Here is a 27346-nt window from a genome sequence, read left to right on the forward strand (position 1 = left end):
AAGAGGACCTAGGCATGTTAGCAGGATGGATCAGTGTAGCAGCATCTCACTGGTAACCACAAACTTCATTTAAAAAACCGCCTGTTTACTGACAGGCTCCATTTCCTACAGGGTGCTACGTTTTAATATATGTAATATGGGAAAGTGAGTTCAGTATTGAGCAAGGTTGGAAAGCAAGGATTAAGCAAACACAAACTGTTTCTTCATAGGGAAAAATACTAAGGTAATACTCCAAAGGAAAACACACCAGTGTCATTTCCTAAGTTTGATTAAGAATCCCTGAGCTGCTCTTACTTACAAGTAAACTCTTTTATAACTGAATATTCTTCAGGGCTAATTTTTCACAGACAAATTCTGGGAAACACTGTGATTTTAACTATAAATATTTATGTACACACACACACACACACACACACACAAACACACAAATTCTGACTCAAGCTATGGCCAGAGGTCTGCTTTCCCAGAGAATGGTGCTCCAGTTTAAGAAAGGGGTGGAGATAACAAACAGAATAGAATATTTTCAGTAAAATGTGATAGGGCCCTATCAATCTTAGTGGAGCATGACAGCAATATGGAAAGCGAAAAGCAGCAAATCTGTTGTCACAGAAATTGGCATCAAGGGCTACTGGGCTCCTCTAGAACAGCTAGCTACTGGTAAGATCTAAAGAAGTCTATGAAATGACTTATAAAAGTAAGAATTTGACTTGACATAGGAGAATCCAGTGGTTTCTCAAGATTGTTTCTGGGAACTGGGACTGTTTGTGTCCATACTTGCACTTAAATAAGACCCAGGCATGGAGGTTAGAGAGCACGAGCTGTGAAACTACCTTACATACATCACTCTAAGAGGTTTGTCTAGACTACACTGTCAACTTTTTGGATATCTTTGAAGTAATTGCTAACCTATGAAGATGTCCAATTTATAGGGAAGCCTAGGATTCCAGACTTCCCCAACTGTCCAATTACTGAGGGCCTGCACCTAAGTGGATGCAGTGCTGGACGCGTCTGGGAACCCACATCTGTTTTGGTTACAAGCACTGGAGGACATAACAGTGGGCTGCTCACAGGAAGACTCACTTCTCTGCATATGTAGGTGTGCTCACACACATCCCAACAGCTCAACTATCCCTTAAATGTCAGAATAATTTATAAGCAATTTAACTATATAGTTTAGATTAGCAAATTCAGATTTTCTCATTACTGCTACCAGGACATATAAAGCCACAGTTTAAACATTGAAGGCCTTGAGAAGTTTCCTAATTTAAGAATCAGGCATCTGAATTTCAGACTAGGAAAACTTTAAAAAGAACAAACAAAATCCCACTGAGTCCTAACACGGGGCATCCATCTTTTTATTGTGCCTGATAAAGAAGTGTTTAAAAAAAAAAAAAAACCACAAAGAAACAACACACCTATCTTCTATTATACCTATAAGAATTAATCTCAAGATTTAAATTGAGTTTTGTGAAAACCTCACTAAACCACTGCTATGTGGGTGAGATACCTGCCCAACACTTTTTGTAAAGGATCCAGACAGGTAAACAGCCTGCAGCAGCACTCCCTCCACCAAAAAGACTGCTTCAAAGACATACCCTCCAAAGTAAGGGGGGGGAGAATGTTTGAATGTGGGGTACAAAGTATGTGGATATGTATTTGGTGGGGTGGGTCAAGTAAACCTCACCCATGGGAACAAGAAGAGAATAAGCCATTGAGAATGAAGGATTTTTCAAGCACTCACCATCACACAGCTGCCCAGGCTGAGGTGCCGAAGCTCTGCACAGAAGTTCAAAATGCTCAGCAGTGCTGTTTGCTGCCGTCAGGGACCACATCAGAGGCGAAGGCAGAAAATGAACGAACGTGAAACAAAGAGAAGAGGTCAATTAGACATTAAAGGCTGTCACTGCTTTTCCTGAAACACAGCTGAAAACCTAGGTTACAGAGTCCACAGATGCCATTTAATGAGTCCCCAGGTGCTCCCACCATTGACTGGCTTGGTTTCCAGGTAATCATTAGCAGTCTCCATGTAAGTCATCACTTAGTATGGTTTTACATACTCTAAAGACATCTATATTCCCCATGGCCTATCAGCTTATTTCTCGGTAAGCATTTGAAGTCTATTTGAGAGCAATGAGAGAGAGCTGGGGCTTGAGTGAGAAAGCAACAGAGCAAAAGCAACAGTGACAGAGGGAGAGAGGGAGAGAGGGAGAGAGACAGGGAGAGAGAGAGGGAGAGACAGACACACACACACACACACACACACACACACACACACACACACACACACAGAGGAGGGTGGGAGAAAGGGCAGGGGAGAAAAAGAGGGACAGAGGGAAGGAAAGAAGGATAGAGAGTGGGAAAGAAGGAGGGAAAAGGAGAGGGAGGGGAGCAACCCCACAGGGGGCTGGTGACACTCCTGAAAAGCATCTGCAGCTTTGACATTCACTGATCAGCTGCAGTCTGATGGAACTGCCAATAGAGTCACCCCAAATCAGGACTGAGCTGGTGACTTTAATGTCAAAGGATCCTCTTTGCTGACAAGGATTCCAACAACCATTGAGCACCTGTCAGTAGCAGATGCTGACGGAAACATTTCTAACACGCACTTTCTAGTCATGTTTCTGCCATTTAATCCTTCTGTCCTCTGCAATGAAAATATCTGACCATTAAACATCCACAGTATGCTAGACTGCTGTATAGTCTTAGATAAAATATATTTTCAATGTGTGTGTGTGTGTGTGTGTGTGTGTGTGTGTGTGTGTGTGTGTGTTGTATGCACCTGTGCCCACAAATGTACATTATAAGGCCAGAGAAAGGTGTCTATTTTATTTATTTTATTCCCCTATCTCCACCTTATACCTTTGAGACAGGATCTGTCACTAAGTGAGCCAGGCTGGCTGGCCAGGAGCTTTCATCTGGCGAGCTCTCCTTTCTTCACCCCACTGCTGGGTTCCAGGCACATGCAGTCATGCTTTACTTGTCACACAGGCACAGAGGTTTGAACTTAAGACCTCATAATTGCATGTCAAGTACTCTTAACCAATGAGTTACACTCCCAGTCCCTAAAAGTATATTCAAGGTCGACACTCCGCCCTCTGTCCTGTGGCAGGCGCCTGAGCCTCAGGTGAGTCTGGGTGCAGCTCTGCCCCTCCAAACTCCCACATCAACCCCTGCTCGCTTCTGCCTGAGCCCACCCAGACAAGAGTGGACCTGCCCAGACCAGAAGGCCAACCCTGAGTCTCAACACACTTCACCCCTGTCTACACTCTGCCCTCTGTCCTGCAGCGGCGGCGGGCACCAGAGACTCAGGTGAGTCTGGGCGCTGCTCTGCTCCCCAACCTCCCCCATCAACCCCTGCTCACTTCTGCCTGAGGCCACCCGGCCAAGCGTGGACCTGCCCACACCGAGAGGCCCACCATGAGTCCGGACACACCCCACCCTTGTCCACCCACCGACCTCTGCCATCCGGCTGCCACCAGAGGCTGAGCCCTCCACCTGCCACCAGGGGGAGAGACTGCACCTGCACTCACTGGAAGAAGGGATGGGAAGAAGACAGAGTAAGAACATACTCAACAACAGAAAAACCAATATAACACCACCAGAATCTAGGGACTCCACAACAGCAAGATCTGAAAAGCCCAACACAGAGCATGAAGAAGAGATGGACCTCTAAAATTATCTTAGGAAGATGATAGAGTCCTTTAAACAGGAAACAAGAAAATCCCTTAAAGAAATAGAAGAAAAAACAAGCAAAAAATTATATGAGATGGAGGAAAAGACAAACCAAAGAATTCAAGAAGTAAACAAATCTCTCAAAGAATCTAAAGAAAGCCAAGAAAAAAACAACCAAACAAGCGAAGGAAGCACTTGAAACAATTCAATGCATGAAAGCTGAAATAGAAACAATAAAGAAAACACAGAATGAGGTGATGCTGGAAAATGAAAGGCTGGATAAACGATTACAAACTAAAGATGTGATATAACCAATAGAATACAGAGATGGAAGAGAGAATCTCAGTTTTTGAAGACTCTCTAAAAGATATACAATCATTGACCAAAGAAAATCTCAAGTCCAACAATCCTTAACACAAAATATCCAGGAAACATGAGACACCGTGAAAAGGCCAAACCTAAGAATAATAGGTATAGAAGAAGGTGAAGAAATACAGCTCAAAGGTGCAGAAAACATATTCAACAAAATTATAGAAGAAAACTTCCCCAACCTACAGATGGTAGTTAAGCTTGGGGTGCAGATAGGCAGATCCCTAGAGCTCAGTGGCCAGTCAGCTTAGCCAAATCAGGGACCTCCAGGTTTAGAGATCCTGTCTCAAAAAGCAAAATGGAGAAGTGATGGAGGAAGTTACTCAACATTGGCCTCTGTTTTCCACATGCAAGTGTGCACCTCCAAAATAAACCCAATTAAATATATCTCCCACATTCTTCCAAATTACATATAAAGACACATGTGAAAGATCATACACTATACTCAGTTGGTTTTATCTCAGGGATCCGAGGATAGTTCAAAACATGCAAATCAACAAATATAAAACATAAATAGACTAAAGGAAAGGAATAACATAGCCACAAAAGACATAAAATAGGTCTTTAATAAAGTTCAATATCCCTTCATGATCAAAGTCTTAAAGAAACTAGAAACAGAAGAAACAAATCAACATAATAAGGGCTATATACAACAAACCTAAAGACAAAATACAGTAAATGAGGAAAAACTCAAAAGAATTTCCTCAAAAATATAAATGAAGCAATGGAATTCACTCTCACTACTCTTAATCAATATAACACTTGAAGTCTTAGCTACAGCTAAGAAACAGAAGGGATACAAACAGGAAAGAAGTCAAAGTACCCTTATTTACAGAAGACATTGTCTTGTACTTAAAAGACCCAATAATTCCACCAGAATTCTCTTAGTTATGTCTGACACATTCTAGACAACAACAGGATACACAATTATATATGGAAATTGTAAGCCTCCAATATTTCAGAAATGGCTGTATAATGCAATGCAATTCCCATCCATATTCCAATCATATTCTTGAAAGAAATAGGAAAAAAGTATCCTAATTCATACAGAATTTAAAAAGACAGACCAAAACAAACAAATCAACACATACAATCCTAAGGAAAAGAGCAATTCTTGGGTATCATAATACGTAACCTCAAACAGTAAATTACAGAACCACAGTAACAGATTGGAATGGTACTAGCACAAACACAGCTTATCAGATCCCCATGCTTTAAAGCTAGAATTCAACACCAATACAAATTGCAGAAAACCTAATTACATCATTCTTGGGTTGAGGAAGAAATAAAAAAAGAAACTAAAGACTTCCTAGAATTTAATGAGAATGTAGACACAACATATTCAAACTTACGGGAGACTTTGAAAGCGGTGCTAAGAGGAAAGCTCATAGCACTAAGTGGCCAAATGAAGAAACTGGAGAAAAGTCACACTACAGAATTGACAGAACAACTGAAAGCATTAGAGCAAAAAGAAGCAAATTCACCACGGAGGAGTAAACACCAGGAAATAATCAACCGGAGAGCTGAAATAATAAAGTAGACACTAGGAAAACAATACAAAGAATCAATGAAACAAAGAGTTGGTTCTTTGAGAAGATTAACAAGATAGAAAACCTCTATCCAAACTAACCAAAAGGCAGAGAGACAGCATGCTAATTAACAAAATCAGAAACAAAAAAGGGGATATAACAACTGAGGAAATCCAGAGAATCTTCAGGTCATACTTTGAAAACCTGTGCTCCACAAAATTCAAAAATGTAAAGGAAATGGACAATTTTCTGGATAGATATCACTTACCAAAATTAAATCAAGAACAGATAAGCAGTTTAAATCGACCTATAACCCAAATAAAATAGAAGCAGTCATTAAAAGCCTCCCAACAAAAAAAAGCCCACGGCCAGATGGCTTCACTGCAGAATTCTACCAGAAATTCAAACAAGAGCTAATACCAGTACTCCTCAAGTTGTTCCACACAATAGAAGCAGAAGGAACATTGACCAAGTGTTTTTACTAGGCTACAATCACTTTGATACCCAAGCCACACAAAGATACAACTAAAAAAGAACTACAGACCAATGTCCCTCATGAACATCAATGCAAAAATTTTCAACAAAATATTGCGAATTGAATCCAAGAACACATCAGAAAAATCATCCACTATGATCAAGTAGGCTTCATCCCAGTGATGCAAGGATGGTTCAACATATGAAAATCCAACAATGTAATCCACCATATAAACAAACTGAAAAAGAAAAACCACATGATCATCTCACTAGATGCTGAAAAAGCCTTAGACAAAATCTAACATCTCTTCATGATACAGATCTTGGAGAGAACAGGAATAACAGGAACATATCTAAACATGATAAAAGCAATATTTACCAAACCAACAGCCAACATCAAACTAGATGGAGAGAATTCAAAGCGATTCCTCTAAAATCAGGAACAAGAGAAGGCTGTCCACTCTCTCCATATCTCTACAATATTGTACTTGAAGTTCTAGCTAGAGCAATAAGACAACAAAAGGAGATCAGGGGATACAATCTGGAAAGGAAGAAGTCAAACTTTCACTATTTGCAGATGATATGATAGTCTGCATAAGTGACCCGAAAAACTCTACCAGGAAACACCTACAGCTGATAAACACCTTAAGCAAAGTAGCAGGATACAAGACTGACTCAAAAAAATCTGTAGCCCTACTATATACAGATGATAAATCCAATGAGAAAGAAATCAGAGAAACATCATCCTTCAAAATATCCACAAGCAACATAAAATATCTTGGGGTAACACTAACCAAAAAAAAGTGAAAGATCTGTACAGTAAGAACTTTGAGTCTTTAAAGAAAGAAATTAAAGAAGATACCAGAAAATGGAAAGATCGTCCATGCTCATGGATAGGTAGAATCAACATAGTAAAAATGGCAATCTTGCCAAAAGTAACCTACAGATTCAACACAATCCCCATCAAAATCCCACACAGTTCTTCACAGACCTTGAAAGAACAATACTCAACTTTATATGGAGAAACAAAAGACCCAGGATAGCCAAAACAACCCTGTACAATAAAGGATCTTCTGGAGGCATCACCATCCCTGACTTCAAGCTCTATTATAGAGCTGTAGTTCTGAAAACAGCTTGGTATTGGCACAAAAATAGACAGATAGACCAATAGAATCGAATTGAAAACCCTGATATTAAACCCACAAACCTATGAACACCTTATTTTTCACAAAGATGCTAAATCTATACAATGGAAGAAAGATAGCATCTTCAAATGGTGCTGACACAACTGGATTCGGACATGAAGAACATTGCAGATAGATCCACATCTGTCACCATGCACAAAACTTAAGTGCAAATGGATCAAAGAGCTCAATATAAATCTAGCCACACTCAATCTTCTAGAAGAGAAAGTGGGAGATACACTTGAACAAATTGGCACAGGAGACTGCTTACTGAACATTACAACAGTAACACAGACATTGAGATCTACAGTTAATCAATGGGACTTCCTGAAACTGAGAAGCTTCTGTAAGGGAAAGGACACAGTCAGTAAGACAAAACGACAGCCCACAGAATGGGAAAAGATCTTCACCACCCCACATCAGACAGAGGGCTGATTTCCAAAATACACAATGAACTCAAGAAGCTAGCCACCAAAACACCAATCAATGAAATTAAAAAGTGGGTACAGAACTAAATAGAGAATTCTCAACAGAGGAATCTGAAATGGCTGAATGACACTTAAGAAAGTGCTCAAAATCCTTGGCCATCAGAGAAATGCAACTCAAAACAACTCTGAGGTACCACCTCACAGCTGTCAGAATGGCTAAAATCAAAAACACCAATGACAATCTATGCTGGAGAGGATGTGTAGAAAAAGGAACACTCCTTCATTGCTGGTGGGAGTGTGAATTTGTTAGACCACTTTAGAAATCAGTATGGTGGTTGCTCAGAAAAAATGGGAATCAGTCTACCTCAAGATCCAGCAATTCCTCTCTTGGGCATATACCCAAATAATGCATGCTCATACAACAAGGACATATATTCAACCATGTTCATAGCAGCATTGTTTGTAATAGCCAGAACCTGGAAGCAACCTAGATGCCCCTCAACTGAAGAATGGATAGAAAAAATGTAGAACATTTATACAATGGAGTACTACTCAGCAGAAAAAAGCAATGGAATCTTGAAATGGCAAATGTATTGAATGAGAAGAAACCATCCTGAGTGAGGTAACCCAATCACAAAAAAGACAAACATGGTATGTACTCACTCATATATGAATTTTAGACATATAGCAAAGAATTATCAGCCTACAATCCTCTTCACCAAAGGAACTAGGAAACAAGAAGGACTCTAAGGGAAAAATTCATGGACCCCAGGAATGTGAAGGAGCAGGAACTCCTGAGCTAATTGGGAGCATGAGGGCAGGGGAGAGGGAGCTGCCAGAATGAGAGGAGGAGAAGAGGAGATGAGAGGAGGAAATAGAGGAGCAGAAATATTGAGTTGGGGGAAGAATAGAGGAGAGAGAGCAGGATGAGAGATACCATATTAGAGGGAGCTATTATAGGTCTGAGGAGAGATCTGGCACTAGAGAGATTTCCAGAGACCTACAAGGATGACACAAACTGACAATCTAGGCAATGGTGGAAAGGATAACCTAAACGCCCTTCCCCTATAATGAGACTGATGACTACTTTTATGCCATCCTAGAGCCCTCATCCAGTGGCTGATGGAAGCAGAGGCAGACACCCACAGATATATACTGAACTGAACTCTGGAACTTAGTTGCAGAGAAGGAGGAATGAAGATCAAAAGGGTCGCAACCAGGTTGGTGAAACCCACAGAAACAGCTGGCCTGTACAAGGGGGAGCACATGGACCCCAGACTGCTTTCTGGGAGGTCAACACAGGACTGATCCAGACCCCTGAACATGGATGTCAATGAGGAGGCATCTGCACTCTAGGGGGCCCCTGGTAGTGGATTAGTATTTTTTCCCTGGTGTAAGAAGGGACTTTGAGAGCCCATCCCACATGGAGGGATGCTCTCTCGGCCTGGACACATGGGGGAGGGCCTAGGCCCGGCCCAGATGTGGTGGACTTTGCGTAGCGCCCGTCAAGGGCCCTACCCTGTCTGGGGAGTACAGGGTTGATGGGGTGGGGAGTAGGTTGGGGGTAGGGGAGAACGGTGGTGGGGAGGGGAGGGAGAGGGAGAAGGGATTAACATGTGAAACAGGCTTGTTCCTAATTTGAACTAATAAAAAATTACAAAAAAAGTATATTCAAGGTGCCAATTCATTACATAATATCTCTATCATGAAAAATTATAAAACAAACAAACAAACAAAAACAACAACAAAAGGCAATGGATGCTCTAGTTTCTCTCTTATCAGAAGAAAACTATTCAAATGTACATGGCAAACTTTCTAAACATTTAAGCTAAATGTTTTTTTGGTGACAAATTTAAGATATTAACAATCATTAAATCTCAGTATTCAGGAATTAAAAATGATCTGCTGAGGGAGGGGTGAAAGTCTGGCTAAACCCCAGAAAATTCTCAATAGGAATGTGATAATGAAATACTCCCTATAAAGTAAAATCACTTAAAACAAAAATAAAATACTAGGCTGGACGTTGGTGGCGCACACCTTTAATCGGGAGGCAGAGGCAGGGGGATCTCTGTGAGTTCAAGGCTAGCCTGGTCTACAGAGCAAGTTCCAGGACAGCCTCCAAAACCATACAGAGAAACCCTGTCTCAAAAAAAAAAAAAAGACAAAACAAACAAACCAAAAAACCCCAAAAACAAATAATTAGAAAAGGCATTAGAAAATAATAAACTTAAGTCTATTACCCTACTGAGTATTTTTCAAAGCTAAGCAAAAGTTTATCTTGACTTTATGCCTAGTTTCTAACATAATACTTGTAAGACAATCCTAAGTAACTTTTAGAATGTTAACACTAGACAGGCCATATGAAGATAGGTCAATTTGAGAGTCTCTGAAGAACATAACCACATTACCCAACTACCAGAGTGTGACATCACAGTTGTTTTCATTAAAGTACTGGGTCTTTTTTTTTTTTAAACAAACTTGCTGTATAATAATTTTCCCTCCCAATATTACTTCTCTGACGGGCCTACTTCCTTTCTTCTGGAACTTTCCGTTGCATGAACACTAGACTCTCCCAAGTACTGGTATTTGCAGTGGTTTAAAAATATGTCTACATGTTATCCAGACTCCTACATTTCCAAGCACAGAGCCGACTTCCTCTCTTCAGAGGGACTCTCTATTAACAAAGACTGTACAGTGGATATGACTGGGCCACAGAGTTTACAGATACTTGATCAAATTCTATGTGCCGGGTGTTTCTATGAGGGGATTTTTGGCCAAGATTAACATTTAAACCAGTGGGCTGGGTAAAGCAGACTGCCCTCCCTAATGTGTCATCTATTCAGCTTAAGGCTTACACAGGACAGAAGAGCTAGCCTTCCATCAAATACAGGAGAGAGCCAAGGTCTAAAGAAGAGTTCTGTCAGTGCCAAGGGAGTGAGCCCAGAAGCCACAGCCAGCTTCGAGATGCACAGAACCCCAGAAGACAACCTGGCTGCAATCTCCCTTCCTTCAGTATCCTTACAGGCAAGTACCAGCGGGGAACACTCCAGATTCCCAATCACTGAACTGTGTGAGACGAAAACTGTTGGTTGCTTTGGAATAACTGATACATAATGAGGTAAATAATACAGTGACTAATACAGAGAGAGTCTAACATTTATTAAATGAAACAGGGTTCCCTTTGAGGATTAAAACTTTATAAATTTATAGCAGTGCCCTATAAATGAACAGACTCCTCAAACTGTGCTAATTCAGCAATTTATTCATCTCCTTTATTGACTTTAAAATTCTAATAAGTATCATTTACCTCCTAGACTTCAAATCAGTTCCTTCTTACAAGTACATGCTTTTGTTGTTTTGCCTACTTGTAGTCTGTTAATCTCTAGGTGTTGTTTGAGACAGGATCTCCTGTTAATCTCTAGGTGTTGTTTGAGACAGGATCTCATTTCATTGCACTGCCTCTTCTGGAACTTGCTTTGTAGAGCTAGCTGGCCTCAAAGGGAGATCTGCCTGCCTCTGCCTCCTGAGTACTAGGACTGTGCACCACCACATCCAGATTTAGCTTGTTTCGAAGAACTGTTTTCATTTCCTTCTTGAAACCTCACTCCTAATCCCCATTATTTCTTAGTGTGTCTTGATAGCTCCTTTCTAGGACCAGGACTTCTAGTGAAGTCCCTCTCTGCAGGAGAATCAGGGACACTGCAGAATCAGCAAGAATCTTAGCTCAGTTCTGACCATAACACATGACCGAGATGCAAGTCCTTTTTGGTATATACTCATAGGGGCAAATCCTTCCTTTCCCTAAGATTCTCATTCAACAACAGCCCGGCCCAGAGTAGCCTAGAAACCCACTATCACTCAGACCTGGTATCCAGCCCCGTCTGGGACAGTAATGTTCTCTTGGAATAGTTTGAGAAAAAGCATCTTAACTAGTCTAGGCTATGCCTTAGAGGAAGCATATCCATCACTGGATTCCTACCTTAAATACTATAATTTTTGTAAGTGTGTTTTTATTCTATGAAAATTTCATACATGTACAAAATATATTTCAATCATACCCATCCCCACTCTCCGTTCCTACTTCTCCCAGACCTCCCCCACTTCATTCCCACTCCCTACTTTAGGTAATAATTTTTAATCCATTAAGTCAAATTAGCTGCATATGATGTTCATGTGTGCAGGGCCATTTTGGAACATGAGCCAAATCCTCAAAGAAAGCTACTGCCAATAGCACCTCAGTTAGAGGTGAGACTATGAGTCCCTTCCCTGCCCACACTGATTAAGTAATTGTCTTCTTGTACTTGTACAGGTTTTGTGCAAGAACCACCAAGACTGAGTTCATGAATACAAAGGTTCTCTCATGACCAGATGACACTGTTTCACAGTGGTCTTCCATAACTTTTGGCTCTTACAATCTTTCCATCCTCTGTTTAGTGGTATGTTCCATGAAAAGACTATAATTTTTTTTTCAGATTTTTAAAATTTGAATGAGAAACAGGATTGTTTTACATGACAATCCCAGTTCCCTTCTCCCTCCTGTCCTCCACTACCACCACCCCCTAACTAAAAACCTACCTATCACATATCCTTTCTGCTCCCCCTGGATGGTGAGGCCTTCCATAGGGTGTCATCAGAGTCTATCATATCCTTTGGGATAGGGCCTAGGCCCACCCCCGTGTGTCTTGGCTCAGGGAATATTCCTCTATGTGGAATGGGCTCCCAAAGTCCATACCTATGCTAGGTACTGAACTACTCACAGGAGGTCCCGTAGATTTCCGAGGAAAAGACTGTCACTTTAAAGCACAGGCCCACTAGCACATCTTCCCAACTCATTTAAAAAAACCAACTTATTTCCCAACTCATTTAAAAATCAACTTATTATTTATTTTTATTTTAGGTGTATAAGTGTTTGCTTGCATGTATGTATGTTCGTTACATGTGTGACTGGTGTTTGTGGAGCCAGAAGAGGGCACTGGATCTCCTGGAACTGGCTTTTCAGAAGGTTATGAGCCATCAAATCCCAGGCCCTATCCAAAGTGGCAAGCGCTCTTGACATCTCTTCTTCCTGTCCAACTCACTTTTGAACTAACAGTCTACTCTAGAAAATATCTTGATGCATTATTTTCTCTGAACAAACTTTCAAAACAATTTTTTCCTTTTTAATCATATTTTTATTATTTAAAACAATTTTTAAGTCTAAATATATTTTGACTATATTCTTTCCCTCCCCCAAGACCTTCTATATCCTCTCCCACTCCCTACTCACACAACTTTAAGTTCTTTCTCAAAATACAAAAACCAAAACACCCAAACTACAACCCCCCAAAAGAAAAACCCCAAACAAAACCATACCCGAAAAGGAAAAAAAAAAAAAAAACAAAAAACACCAAACTGTAATCAAATAAAAGTATACACACAAAAAAATCTGTGGAGTCCACTTTATGTTGGCCAACATTCTTGAACAAGAGGTCTGCCCTGGAGTGATTGATATCCCAATATCAGTCTATTGAAGAAACCTGATTTTCCCTTTCCCAACAGGTATAAATGACAGTTAAGTTGTTAACCTTTACCCTAATGGTTAGGTTTTCATTCATTCATTCAAAAAAATAAAACAAAATATAATAGGAAAACCTAAAACCTAACACATCGAAGAAGGAAAAGACAAAGCAAGAAAAGGAAAAGACCTCAAGAGAAGGCATAAGAATTAGAGACTCACTAAACTGTAAGCTATGATATTATATACACAGGAACCATGGTGCATACCTCTGCAGTATGCTGCAGTATGCTGTTTCAGTCTCTGTGAGTCTGTATGAGTTTTGTTCATGTTGACTAAGAGAGCCTTGTTTTCTTGGTGTCCTCCATTCCCTCTGGCCTTTACACTCTTTCTATCTCCCTCTTTCTAGAGGTTCCCTGAACTCTGAGAGGGGAGGGGTTTGATGGAGACATCCCATTTAGGGCTGAGTGTCTGTACTAACTTTAAAATATAGAAAAGGAAGTTATGCCTGAATATTTGGCAAATATTTTACAAAAATTTAATCAGCCTTCATATTAAATCTGAATTACAAAAGTTATGAATAGTAAAGAAAACTATCATTCTTATTCTCACTTTAAAAAGGAACAATCATAGAACAAAAGAAGTTTCATGTTTCAGGATCTCATTCATCTTTGCTGAGAAAGACATGTGAGATCAAAGGAGGACTGCAATGTAGAAGGATAAGAATGAAGACAATGAAAGAGATGCTGTGAGGGACTTAACAGGGAGCTGAAGGAAGATAAACCAAAGGCTGGAATATAAGGGTTAAGGGAGCAAATATAAATGACTCTACTTTCAAGGCTCTCTCCAACAGGGCTAAGTAGTGATGAGCTAAGCCTGGGTTAGGAGACTGTCTGTGGCAGCAGTTTGCAATCTCTCTACAACCAGTAAACCTGTTTCCTCACAGAATAGTTACACAACAGTTTTTGCCTATGGCATTCATATTTAGAATGAAGGAATCACTACTAAAGTCAAAGCAAAGAGAAGAAACTAACTCTTCATATAGAAGAGGTCAGATTTTGGGAGTCTCAACAGTTTAGGGGAAGAGTTGGCAAGCTATGACTCACAGGCAAAATACACCTTGCTACCGGTTCTTGTAAATGAAGTTCTATAGGAATCATTTCAGCATTGTCTGTAGCTGTTACCACATTCAGCAATATAGTTAAGAGTCACATATGAAATAATTTAAATAGTGGCTTTAAGGTCGAGACCAGCCTGAGCTACAAGAGCTAGTTCCAGGAGAGCCTCCAAAGCTGCAGGGAAACCCCTGTCTCGAAAAACCAAAAAAAAAAAAAAAAAAAAAAAAAGAATGCAAGACAGCATATTCACTTTTAAATGAGTTTATATTCAAGTCTTAAGTCAAATTGCTAAAAGAAGGAATATGCTAACAAGTGATTGAAACCATGTTTTCTGCTTAATGATCAAACCATACTCTAGGAAAATGATGTCATCTGTAAAATATATGTTCAGAGAAGGAAGAATTCTTCTATACTGTATCTAAAATCTACTTAACCTATTCAGCAGCTTTCAGAAGCCAATGGACTAGTATTGGTAATAAATCAATGTCTGCCAATGCAGCTTTATAACCCAGTACCATATTATAAGAATAAATATACAGTCAAATATTCATGTAGATCACATGACTATTGGTAAGACACAAAGTAAAGGAGCAAGTGGCAATGTACTGTAAAAGGTTGTGAATAGAAACAAAAGCAAAAAGCAACCAGGTAAAAACCACAGGAGACCTGCTCACAGGACTGAGGCACCTGACTGAAGAAATCCAACTAAAACCCCCCATTCCAGTTATCACATGAGGCTGAAGGTTCATCCTCCAACCTCTGCTCACAGCTGCCCTTCTTTGTTCTTTAGCAGTTACTAATTGTGTTTTCAGTGAGGCCCCCAAATAGTTAGATGCTGTAACAGATTCTTACAAAACATACAACTTCAAGAAAAGTGTTGACAGATCAGTTGGTAGACATGAAATTTTAGTTTAAGCCCATATGAAGTCTCATGTGATTATAGAGAATTATTATCAATGCCTTTCTACTGCAAGGAAATTTATTAATAGGTAAAAAAAGGCATGAATTCAAACCTTCACTGGCAGGTTTTTAAGAAATGCCACCCATAAGCTTCATTATGTCTCGTACTCTGGATTTCTAAAGTGCTAAGCAAAAACACTTAATATGATAACATTTATACTACATAACTTTTAGAAAGTCTAGATTTATGGCTTAATAGAGTTACCTAAGAATATCATGCACATTTCACTTTGTTTCTTACTGTATGGTAACACAGGGTTATAACTGTTATAACTAGCTGGTACCCTTTCTGAAGCTAGGTGTTAAAAATCATTACTTATCTGTAATAAAAAATGCAGCCTCCAAATACACACTCAATATGGAAGACAGGATTCCAAATCAGTATTCTCTACTCTAAACCATGACTCCTAGAAAGTAAACTGATAAAGGGGCATTTAATAAGTTTATATATTACAGACAGAGAACCTAGAATATGACTAATGACACTCAGGATCACAAAAAAAAATGTCATGTCTCTAATCATAATATCTTCCAAACACTTCAGGGTAATATCTCCAAGTAATAAATTTGGATTTTATTAAAGTATATTCACTAAATGAAAATTCATAAATGTACATGTATATCTTTGAAGAAATCCTAAGAACACAGTCATTCAGCTTAAAATACATGCTTACATTGGAATTTCGCTAAACATTTTTTCAATCTTTGGATGCCAAATTCAGTAAATATGAAAAAGGGAAAACCTGAAGTCTCTTAAGAACTATTTTGAGTACTTCAAACTATCTATACACAGAAAGAATAATTATTCTAGATGATTTACATTTATTTAACAGATCTCCTATAAGCTATCTACTACAAATTATATGTTACATAATCACAACTTGAAAACATTATCTTTTACACATTGAATTTTACGATCAATCAATACTGTGGTAGAAAATTATACTTCTTTTTAAAAGGGTTCAAGATCATAAATTACATAAATAACTGCTACCCAGGTAATAATGGGGAAAAGGTATGCTTTCTAAACCCAACTACAGACAAACACAGCCATTTTGAGTCTCTAAACCAGACTCAAAATTTTATCTTTAAGTTCCAATTTCAGTACGAAGTTCAGATGCTGGCCACATTCCAATAACCTGCATGTATAAAGGGACACATCTTTACACCTCTGTCTTGCTCAACTCTCTTCCATCAGAACTTATCCTACCATGGTATCTTAATACTATATACACACCATAAATACTCGCATTTACCTTTCCTTATAGATGAGTAAACTGATTGATTTCTTTTACAATTTACACAGATGAAATCAGAAAGGTGCAGTTGGAAAAAAAAGAGACATGATCATTTACACAATGGACTTGTCAATATCCTTACTGAAAATGTAAGTTGCATTTCTATCAAAGGATAAGGGGTTAAGCTGTCACAGAAGCTTAAAAGAGGAATCTGAAATACATGGTTGTTTTGACACTATCCATCTAAATGATGCCCAGCTAAGATATGCTGATCTAAAGCCTTTTATCTTCTTCCAAAAGTACTTCTTTCCTCTTTGTTAAGATGTCACAAAACATTGTAACTGTAAACCTAGCTAACTATCTGTGGCTGATGAAGTCATGGACCCTGGAGAAGAACCTAGTACTGGCACCTTCTTAAACCAGTATACTTTCTAAAAGCATTTAAAATACTTATCCTTATACTCACAAATAAAAGCAGCTCTCATTTCTCATCAGAGAAGCTTCTTTTTTGCAGCAGATGGAGACCATTACAGAAATCAGTAAGTGGTCAAAATGCAGAGAACGACCAACAGTGAGTACCAACTCCAAATGATACAGCTACAACACAACTCCTACACCTAAGGCTCAGTGAATACCATGGAAGGAGGAACAGAAAAATTGTAGAGCCAGAGGCCCACAATGTCTGCTGTGACATAGTGTTCCACCCATGAAACCTCAACAATATGGTCACTAGATGAGACCTACATAATGACACCACTTGCTGACATGTCAACCAGGTTGGGGAGAAGTTTCATAAGACCCACACTTAGACAAAGAGCTCAAGTTATAGCAATCAATGGGTGCTAAGAGACAGACAATGTGTCACAAGAGCCAGGTTATGAAATCATCCAGGATAATTCACAAGGCAAATGGAAAAAGGAAATGTGGCATATATTTTCAATATAGTATTATTCAGCCATAAAGAAGAGTGAAACTAAGTCATTTGCAGGTAAATGGATGGGACTAGAAATCATGGTTATAAATCAGAGACTCGGAAAGACCTGTTCTCTCATATCCACAATCTAGATTTTTAAAAATATACATTAAAGTAGAAGATGAACTGTGAGAAAGGGGACAGTGGAGAGAGGGACAATAGAGACTAATGGAGCAATGGTGTTTATCAAACTATATAGTGTGTATGTATGAAAATGTCATGCTCCATTGTTTTATCCAACCATATGCACTAATTAAAAAGACAATTCATATAACTCTCAGTGTCCTTCCATCCTCAAACAAGTCTTATCGTTTGTTTGCCCTTAAGACATACTGATGAGAGAATGTGTACCTTACTTTCTTTTTCTGTTACTGTGATAAAAGCAACTAAAGGGAGAAAGGGTTTATTCTGACTCTTAGTTCAAGGATATAGTCCATCAAGGCAGATGTCCTGGTTAATTTTTTGTTAACTTCACACAAGCCAGAGTCATCTGAGAAGAGGGGATCACAATTGAGAGAAGGCCCCCACTAGACTGGCCTATAGACAAACTTGAGGGCCATTTTCTTGATCAATGGGTGACATGGGAGGGCCCGGATCACTGTAGGTGGTGTCACCCCGGGCAGGTGGTCCTGAGCTGTGTAAGAAAGTAGGCTTAGCAGCCATCAGGAGCAAGGCAGCAAGGAGAGTTCCTCCATAGTTTCTACACCATGGTTTCTTGCTTCCAGATCCCTGCCCTGCTTGAATTCAGGTCCGGGCTTCTCTCAGTGATGGACTATTAACCTGGACGTGTAAACTAAAATAAACTCCCTTTCTCCAAGGCGCTCTCAATCATTGTGTTTCATCACAGCAACAGAAACGCTAAGAGGAAAGGGTAAGGAGAAGTTCATAGGGTAACAGAAGGTAAACAAGTCAGTCAAGGCAGTAGGAAGTGGAAACAGCTGGTCACAAACAAACCACCCACAATCAGGAAGCAGATAAACATGAAAGCTGCTCTGCTCCCTTATTTTTCTCCACTTATTTAGTCCAGGTTCCCAGCCAGGGAATGGCACCCCCCTAAGTGGGTGGGTCTTCCCACCGCAGTCAATGCAACCAAGATAATCCCTCACAGCCTCTCCTAGAGTACCATTCTCCAGTTGCATCCAGACTCTGTGAATTCCGAATCAACTACCACCACAAGCTAATTTTTGGAGATTTCTTATACCTGGCTTCTGGTCACTGTCATGACTATGGTCAAAGAGTCTGTAAATGAGGAATAACCTCCTTTTTTACTGTGGTGACAAATCAGGCCCTGTGATCCTAACCACAACAACCCACTCACTTAAGTAACAAAAACTAATGCCACTAAAAGCCTCAGTGCTTCCTTCAAGACTTCTACAAGGCCAATCAGGAGACTAGAGTACAGATATATTCTAGCCTGGAGACATGTATCAAGGACTACAAAACTGGCTGTTAGCTTTATTATTTTATTCATTGAATATTTTATTCAATATTTATTATTTATTCATTCTGTCAACTTGACACCACTAGAGTCACCTAGGAACATGGACCCTCAATTGAGCAATTGCCTCTACAAGACCAACCTGTGGGCAAGTCTCTGGTACATTTTCTTGATTGTTGATTGATGTGCAGTCATGTAAGAAGCAAGCTGAGTAAGCCATGGAAGGAAACCAGTAAGCAACTTTATCCCATGGCTTCTGTGTCATTTTCTGCTTCTGGCTTCCTGGTTGAGTTCCTGCCCTGATTTCTCTCAACAATGAACTGTGAATGCGATGTGTATGCCAAACAAACCCTTTTCTATCCATGTTGGTTTTGATCATGGTGTTTTACCACAGCAATAGAGAGTAAGATGGAAATGGCACAAAGACTTAAGTTCTCACATCCCACCCTTCATCTACCTAAAGAATGCCACCAAATGGGGTCAAATGTTCAAATACTGGATCCTATGAAGGTTATTTCCTCATTTAACCGTTAAAATAAATAAACAATTCTTTTACAAACAAATTACTAGTATTCCTTTGTCCCGTGTTCACTAACTAAATCAACCTACCTGAAATAGATGACAACTAATAGCAGCCTGCATTAGTTAACATAGGCGGCCAAAGTCGTTTTTTTCCTACTAATTTCAACTCTTGATCTTAGCCATCAGCATTGGTTCTGCTACGTGACAGGCCATTCCCTTATAGTGCTGTCTGAGAGCTGAATTGTGCCTGCCAACATACAATATGTTTTTAAACCAGGTAAAAAAGCAGCAAACAGACCACCATATCTGTATGTCAGAAAGCGAGTTCACGGTACCAAATCAAATCACACTGCTTTTGATAGACAATTCATGTCTTTTGTGAAAAGAAAAAAAAAAAATCAAAGCACTTTCACCAATAGGCTGTATGGAATTTTACTTTGCAGATTAAAGTGGCACATGAAAAAGAAAAGAGGTACGCTACTCCCCAACAGAAGTGAAGATCAGCTACTTTTGTTGTATGCTAGTTCATCAAGATGTAGGCAAAGGGGCCCTTGAAACTGTTGACACAGCCTACTAGGCCGGTAAACAGCTGCTGAACTATACTTGCGGATTACTGACATATACTAGTATCCCACCAAACCTATAATCAGTTTTTTCACTTCCTCAGATTCTTTCAATTTATGCTCTATCATTCTTGAAGTGAGGCAATCAAAACTGGATGCAGGTGTTCCATTTATAACTCCAACTTTTAAAAAGCACTCTTGGTTTTCTTGCCTGCTGCTAAGCAACAGGATGGCATCCTCACTGAGAAATCTATCATTCCATTCTGATTTCCCACTCCAAAAAAAATAAAATAAAATAAAGAAAAAAGGAAGAAAGGAAGGAAAGAAGGAAGGAAGGAAAGAAAGAAAGAAGTGTAAACAGGCTCAAACTGTTAACAGTAACCCAGACTGTTCTAGGAAATGCACAGGACTTATCTGCAAGACACTCCTAATGCACAAGACACTCCTAATGCACAAGCACTCAGAACAGGCATAAGTGGTAAAGAGATTGCATTGTTTGTTTTCAACAGAAGCAGTGAAGTTTTTAGAGTAATGTTTCTATGGCCTTATGTACTCTTACAAATTTAACTATATCACCATGGATAGCAGACCTAGATTCAAATCTGAATGAAAATATTGTTCCAGGTCATATCTTCTGCAACTTCAATTTCAACATCTATGAAATGGAAACACTGCCTACTCTGAGTTAAATATCAATGCAGAGTGTCTGGCAAAGCAAACAGAATACACCCCCAAATTTATAAAACTTTAGCACTAAAATATGTCTTCAAATTCCTCTAAGTCTCTGCTTGTTATACACACAGACTTAAGATTTACAAAATTACACAAGCATACTATACTCACTAATATGAATTATACAGACATAAAAATATAATCTTATTGTATTATAATTTGACATATAGCATCAATACTTCATAATGGAGTGGATACTCTATAATGTTCATATTTTCTTGTTTTTTATTTTGTATGTGGCACAGTGGTGCATACCTGTAATCCCAGTCACTCAGGAGACAGGGACAAAAAGACAGCTAGAGTCCAGGAGTTCAAGGAGTTCCTGGGATTCATAGTGAAATATTATCTTAAGCAATTAAACATAGCCCTGTAAGAACAAAACAGCTTCTCCCAGAAAGCTCAGTTTCACCCTTTGTCCTCATTTACATCTTCAGGGCAGTGAGGTGCATTTGAAATCGGATCCTAACATCAGAACATGTGGCTGACGATTATGTAGAAAGTTGAGAGAGGCCAGCCCCCTTTATCTGCCTTCTTTATCTCTGGTTACTTCCATCCACCAATACCATTAACCATTAAGCCATTCAAAGGCTGTGGGAGTATAAGGGAGGAGGGGACAAATGCTTAAACAATAAGGACATGTTTGCAGACTGACTGGAAAGAAGTCAGCTGACAGACTCCTTCTCTTCTTCACAAGGCATCACTTAGTGTCCATAGAGAACTCTGGTGGACAGCCCCGAATGAGGAGTAACAAAACTGAGAAAAGCACAGATAGAATTTAAATATATGTGAGATGCATTAAAGGAAAACACTGCCTGGGGAAGTTTTTCTCAGTTTTGAATCTACCATTTCTACCACTAAAATAACATCATTTTCAAATTTTATTGTACATGAACTTCAGATAAATGAAAACCAATTTGGGGGCTGGAGAGATGACTGGGAACACTGACTGCTCTTCCAGAGGTCTTGAGTTCAATTCCAACCACAAACATGGTGGCTCAAAAGCATCTATACTGAGATCTGGTGCCCTCTTTTGGCATACAGGCAAACATGCAGACAGAACACTGTATACATAATAAATGAATCTCTTTTAAAAAATAAAAAAGTAAACCCATTATATATAGAACATTAAAATTGCTAATTTAGCAGATGGCTCACCAAAAAGTAGGTAAGAGATAAGATAAGGTACTATCTAAATTTTATATAATATTTATATCTAAATTTTATATAATATATCCATACAATGAGTATTTAAGTACACGGAGAAAGCTAGAACTGGCACTATCTAGATGTCAGTACACACATATAAATGTCTACTCTTGTGACAGGAGATCTCAATCCCTTAAGTCACACTTTATAAAACAGTCACAGTCCATCCGTCTCTAGGAGTGCATTTAAGAAAACCACAGACTAATAATTCATCAGATCATATGAATATATAACATTTCAAAAGTTTATTATCACAAATCATCACCAATTTAAGATGCCCTTCAATTTTGGTTACCTTATTTTCTTTTAATAGAAATCTTTAATAGTTAAGTTTATTATATTTCTTCTTAAAGTCAAATAATCAAAGAATTGAAAAAGGAGATATTAGAGGGACCAAGATATCACAAGAAACCGGCCACAGAATCAACTAACCAGGGCCCACAGAGGCTCACAGACTGGACAGAGCCTGTATGGGTCAGACAGATCTCCTCTGCATATATGTTATGGTTGTGTAGCCTGGTGTTCTGGGAGAATCCTAACAGTGGGGGTGGGGGTGACTATGACTCTTTTGCTGCTTTTAGAACATTTTTCCTCCTATTGGGTTGCCTCGTTCAGCCTTCATATGAGGGTACGTGCCTAGACTTACTGTAACTTGATATGCCATGCATGATTGAGATCCCTGGGAGGCCTCCCCTTTTCTGAAGGGAAAGGAGGAATGGATCTGGGGGAGAGGTGGTGGTGGTGGTAGTGAGACTGGGAGGAGAGGAGGGAGGGGAAACTTGTTGGGATGTAACATATGAAAGCATAGATAAATAGATGCATACATATACACATAGACAGATAGATAGGTACATAATACAGACAGACAGACAGATAGATAGATAAATATTAGGGGCTATAATTTTGTTCAGTAAAAAGCCAGTCTTGTTACAAAGTTTGAAAGGTGGGTAAATGAAGAAAAAATCCACAAACTGTAAAAGAAAGCTTGGAAACTGGTAACTGTTTTGTCCTTTAAAACATGTGCATGAATGAATTATAAACTTCAGGAAGTCAGAGTAGGGACAATAAGATCCGAATATTATGAAAGCAATATGGGAGCTCATAATAAATGAACTGTATGGTAAAATAACACTGTAACTGTGCAATTAATATTACTTATTGCTTTCCTTATGTCATAAGGTTGATAATTTTCTAAGTTCAGTGTGAATGAATTAAAGGTTTGCATGCAGAAATTCTAAGTAAAGTTTTTAAAAAGTAATGGATTGAAAATATAAATAAATAAATAAATAAATGGAGGTATTATCTCATTCAGAAGGTTTCAAACTACATAGTACACTGACCAATAAAGTACAGATTTGTCTTTTAAAATAACTATAGTTTATTAATCTAAAGTATACAGTCATGTAGTGATATATTATTTATGATTTATTAAAGCTTGTCTGAAGATTCAGAAAGTTAGCCACAAGCCTTAGAAGCCAGGCACACACCTTTAATCCCAGCAGCCAGAATCTAGGAGGAGGAGGAGGAGGAGGAGGTGGTGGCAGTGGTGGAGGTGGTGGTACACACCTTTAATCCTAGGACTCAGGATTAAGAGATAGACAGATCTCTGTGAGTCCAAGACCACCCAAATCTACACAAGAGTGAATCAGTCTAAAAGAGAATTATAGCTCACACCTTTAATCCCAGCATTAGGGAAGTATTTAAGACAGAAGCAAGGTCTCAGGGAAGGATCCGTTTTCTAGCCATGCTGAGGAGAGGCAGCAGTTTAAGATTTGGTGAAGAGCTCCTTCATGGATCAGCCCTTTCAGCCTGAGCTAGAGGTGAGAGCTAATGGCTGGCTGCTTTGCTTTTCTGATACTCAGCTTGAAACTTGAACCCTAATATCAGTCTCTGGGTCATTTATTTTTCCTGTTACACAGTCACATAAAATATAATTATCAAGTACAATAGCATAAAGCATATATATCAACAAGTTTCACGTAAATATTATATTTAGTACATATAACAATAAAACAATGACATTTCAGAATGGATAATCCTACTTAAGATAAGACAGTTGAAAACAAATTTATAGACAGTTGACAATTTTACACCCACATAATATGGTTCCAAAATATTAGGTAACCAACCCAGCTATGCACTAACTTTAAAACATGGAGGCAGTGTCAGATTTCTCTTTAAACCTATAAGTGATGAGCAAAAGGGTCAAGACCATGCTGGGAAAACCCACAGAAATAGATGACCTGAGCAAGTGGAAATTCAAGGACTGACAGCTGGGGAACCAGCATAGGACTGAACCAGGGCCCCTGAACGTGGGTGACAATTGGGAGACCAGGGCCACAAAGGGATTACCCAGCAATGTAAGAACGGTGCTGAGGCCCAAAATTTTATTATATTTTATATAATATTCTTAATTAAATAAGGATAATCAAAACATCTTATTAAAAGCAATACCAAAAAGTATAAAAATAGTAAGCTGTATGAGATGTTGTTTGTTTAATTCACTATGAGTTCGAAGCACATGGTATGTAAATAAAAAAGAATTAGAGAATCCCAGCACATTAGGAAAAACACTGATAAGTCGTCCATTAAAACCCTACATTTCTACATCATTTACAAAAGTCTACCTAGTAAGTAATACTTCAAATACTAGTATTAGTTTCTAGATTATGTAACTATAAGAAAATCCAAAAGTTGCAAATGAAAAATTACTAGAACAATTAAAAGTATCAGTAAGGGGGACAGGTATGAGAAAAAATACATTTAAAGACCCAAGCTTCCTTATATATTAATAATAACCAGTGAAAATTAAATGAAAAGGAAAAATAGCACCTGAAAGTGTAACACGCAACACATAAGTGGATCTAAATGAAAACTACAATGTGCCTTCAGACATAAAACAAGACCTAAAGGAGCAGATGGAAAGCTTTATTGGAGAGTAAAATGGAATGGAATGACTGACTTCTAAATGAAACCCCTGATGAAACATCAGGTAGGACAAGTCTATAGACACACCAAAAAGTCTTTGAATCCAATAGTGAGGAAAGTCTTTCCCTTCACAGTAAAACATTACACTATAAAACTCCTTGATAATGTTACATGACCTCTAAATTTAATACATTCTCTAGGAATGACTACATTTAGTACTCATAATGACCCAATGAGATCTGCATTTTTATCTTAGAGAAACTGAAATATCAAGATGCTGAATACCTTGGACCAAGTAACAGTCAAGACACATAAAGGTCCATTATAGTGGGAAATACCATTTCAATAAATTGAACTGGGTGGGAAACCAGCATGGGACTGATCCAGACCCCCTGAATGCGGGTATCAGTGAGCAGACCTTGGAAATCTATGGGGCCTCTTGTAGTAGTGATTAGTACTTATCGCTACCATAGGAATGGACTTTAGGAGCCCATCCCACATTGAGGGATACTCCCTGAGCCTAGGCACAAGAATATGACAGACTTTGAAGACCCCCCTATGGAAGACCTAACCCTCCCTGGGGAGCAGAAAGGGTATGGGATGGGTAGGGCATTAGTTGTGGGGGGAGGAGAAGAGGGGAGGGAGAGGGATCTGGGATTGACATGTAAAATAATTTTCTTTCTAATAAAAACAGGGGGTAAAAAAGAAATGTAACTGGGTTCTTTCATTCATTCACTTAGTAAATACTTGCTGATGGCCAATCTTGACCAAATTCTGTTCTAGAATCTGGAAACAGCACAATGAATACACCATATATAAAATTACATATCTTAATGTGAAGAGACAGAATACAAGAAGGAAAATAATGATGGTACTAGAGCACCGCAGAGATGTTAAAAAGGAAATAAAACTGAGTAATACAAGAGACACAAGCCAGAAAAGAGGCTTCCTTCTAACCAATGTTCAAGAAGCCATCCGTAAAAAATTTAAATGAGTTAGAACCCTGCTCATTATTAAGAAATGTAATAAGCTGGGAATACAGTACAGATAAAGAGATGAAGGAAGAACTGAGTTGGCACTAAGTAAGAATGTTGAAAGAACCAAAAGCAGACCTATGTGTCTGGAGGAGAAGGAAAAATAAACAGAAATTCACTGTTTGCTATGGTATCTTTGCATCTCTCTTTTAATCCAGAAGTATCACTGTCCCATAGTGACGACAGCAAGCAAATGGAAACCAAACAGAGGAGTAACTGTTACTAGTTAGACATTTTATCAAATGGACATGCCTAGAAAAATAAAATCTTCATTTAGAGAATGGTTAGTAAATAGTAGTATAACATACAGTACACAACTCATGCAAACTCAGAAACCAGCACATACTGACCTGGAAAGATGTCCTACAGGTGTATGTAAAGAGGGCAAGCATATATATGACATGATTCTGTTTTACTAACATGAGAACTGGGAACTATGGTGACATTAATTTTACTATGGCTACTTCTAATACTGTGCATTTTGTTTCCTCCCCCTCTATGCAAATGTCCTCCTGCATGGCACCTGCTGGCCCCTACCTCTAAATTATCCCCTTGGCTCACCATCCTCCCTTCCCCCCAAATGGCAACATTAAAAGTTTGTCATTTAAAACCACAACATGCTATAACTCTGAAGCAACTAACCAAGCTGTAATGACCCTAAGAGTATCCAGATGATAGCATAACCTTTGTTTTAAAATGAGAAATCACATGAAAAACTGGAGGCAATTAAATATTCACCTGGATGTTTCATCAGGAAAAACACAAATGAGTTATTCTTACCTCTACTTTTGTCCGATAGAGAATGAGCCGCCTAAGGCTACATAACTTGGCAATGTGACCGAAAGCCTGAGGTGGCAGTTTATCACAGGATGAGAGATTTAAGTCTTGTAGATTTGGGCACATTTCGGAAATAACCTCCAAGCAAGTTTCATTAAGAAAGTGGCTGCACGATAACTCAAGGCGTACCAATTCAGACCCACACACATTTAGAAACCTGCGAAAACAAGATTCCATGAAAATTTTATAAAATTTATGAAATAGTTTTGCAAGAAATTTGAAATTACATCACTGCTTCACAGACATGCTTAGGAGAACAGATTTTACTAAATAAAATACGTAAATTGATTCACTGAAGTTCTTACTGATGCTGACGTTCATAGCTAACTAACATGAATCAAGCTGAGAAGATAATGGACTCTCCTGGATTCACATGTTACAAAGTCAGCCACTATTAAGTGGAAATTAAGATGCCAGAGAAGATACTTGTAAGTCACACCTGAGTTGTAAAATCAAAAATAGAAAACCCCAGTCTCTTCGAATATACCACTGTCTTGACAATGCCCATTCAGAATAGGTTAGCATATTTTGAATAAAGCATACAAAATGACAGGTTTAATTAAATGGCCTTGAAATCAGTCAGATTGGCTTCCTCTTAATTTGGAAAATATCTAGGTTGGTTTAACTGTACTATACTCTCCCTAGCT

At 38.8% G+C, this 27346-nt stretch overlaps 1 protein-coding gene across 4 annotated transcripts in view; it reads right to left on the reverse strand.

Annotated features, from left to right (window-relative positions):
- The window catches only part of Fbxl4 (F-box and leucine rich repeat protein 4), a 79283-nt gene that overhangs the window by 11887 nt on the left and 40050 nt on the right, over positions 1–27346 (reverse strand). For all 4 annotated transcript variants that reach the window (XM_027403448.2, XM_027403450.2, XM_027403449.2 and 1 more), the window contains exons 6-7: positions 26643–26856; positions 1742–1813 (exon numbers count right to left, since the gene is read on the reverse strand). In XM_027403448.2, coding sequence (XP_027259249.1) covers positions 1742–1813; positions 26643–26856 — 286 coding nt within the window. The remainder of the gene's footprint in view (positions 1–1741; positions 1814–26642; positions 26857–27346) is intronic.

Source organism: Cricetulus griseus, chromosome 2, assembly GCF_003668045.3.
Source record: "Cricetulus griseus strain 17A/GY chromosome 2, alternate assembly CriGri-PICRH-1.0, whole genome shotgun sequence".
In the NCBI taxonomy this organism is placed as follows: Eukaryota; Metazoa; Chordata; class Mammalia; order Rodentia; family Cricetidae; genus Cricetulus; species Cricetulus griseus.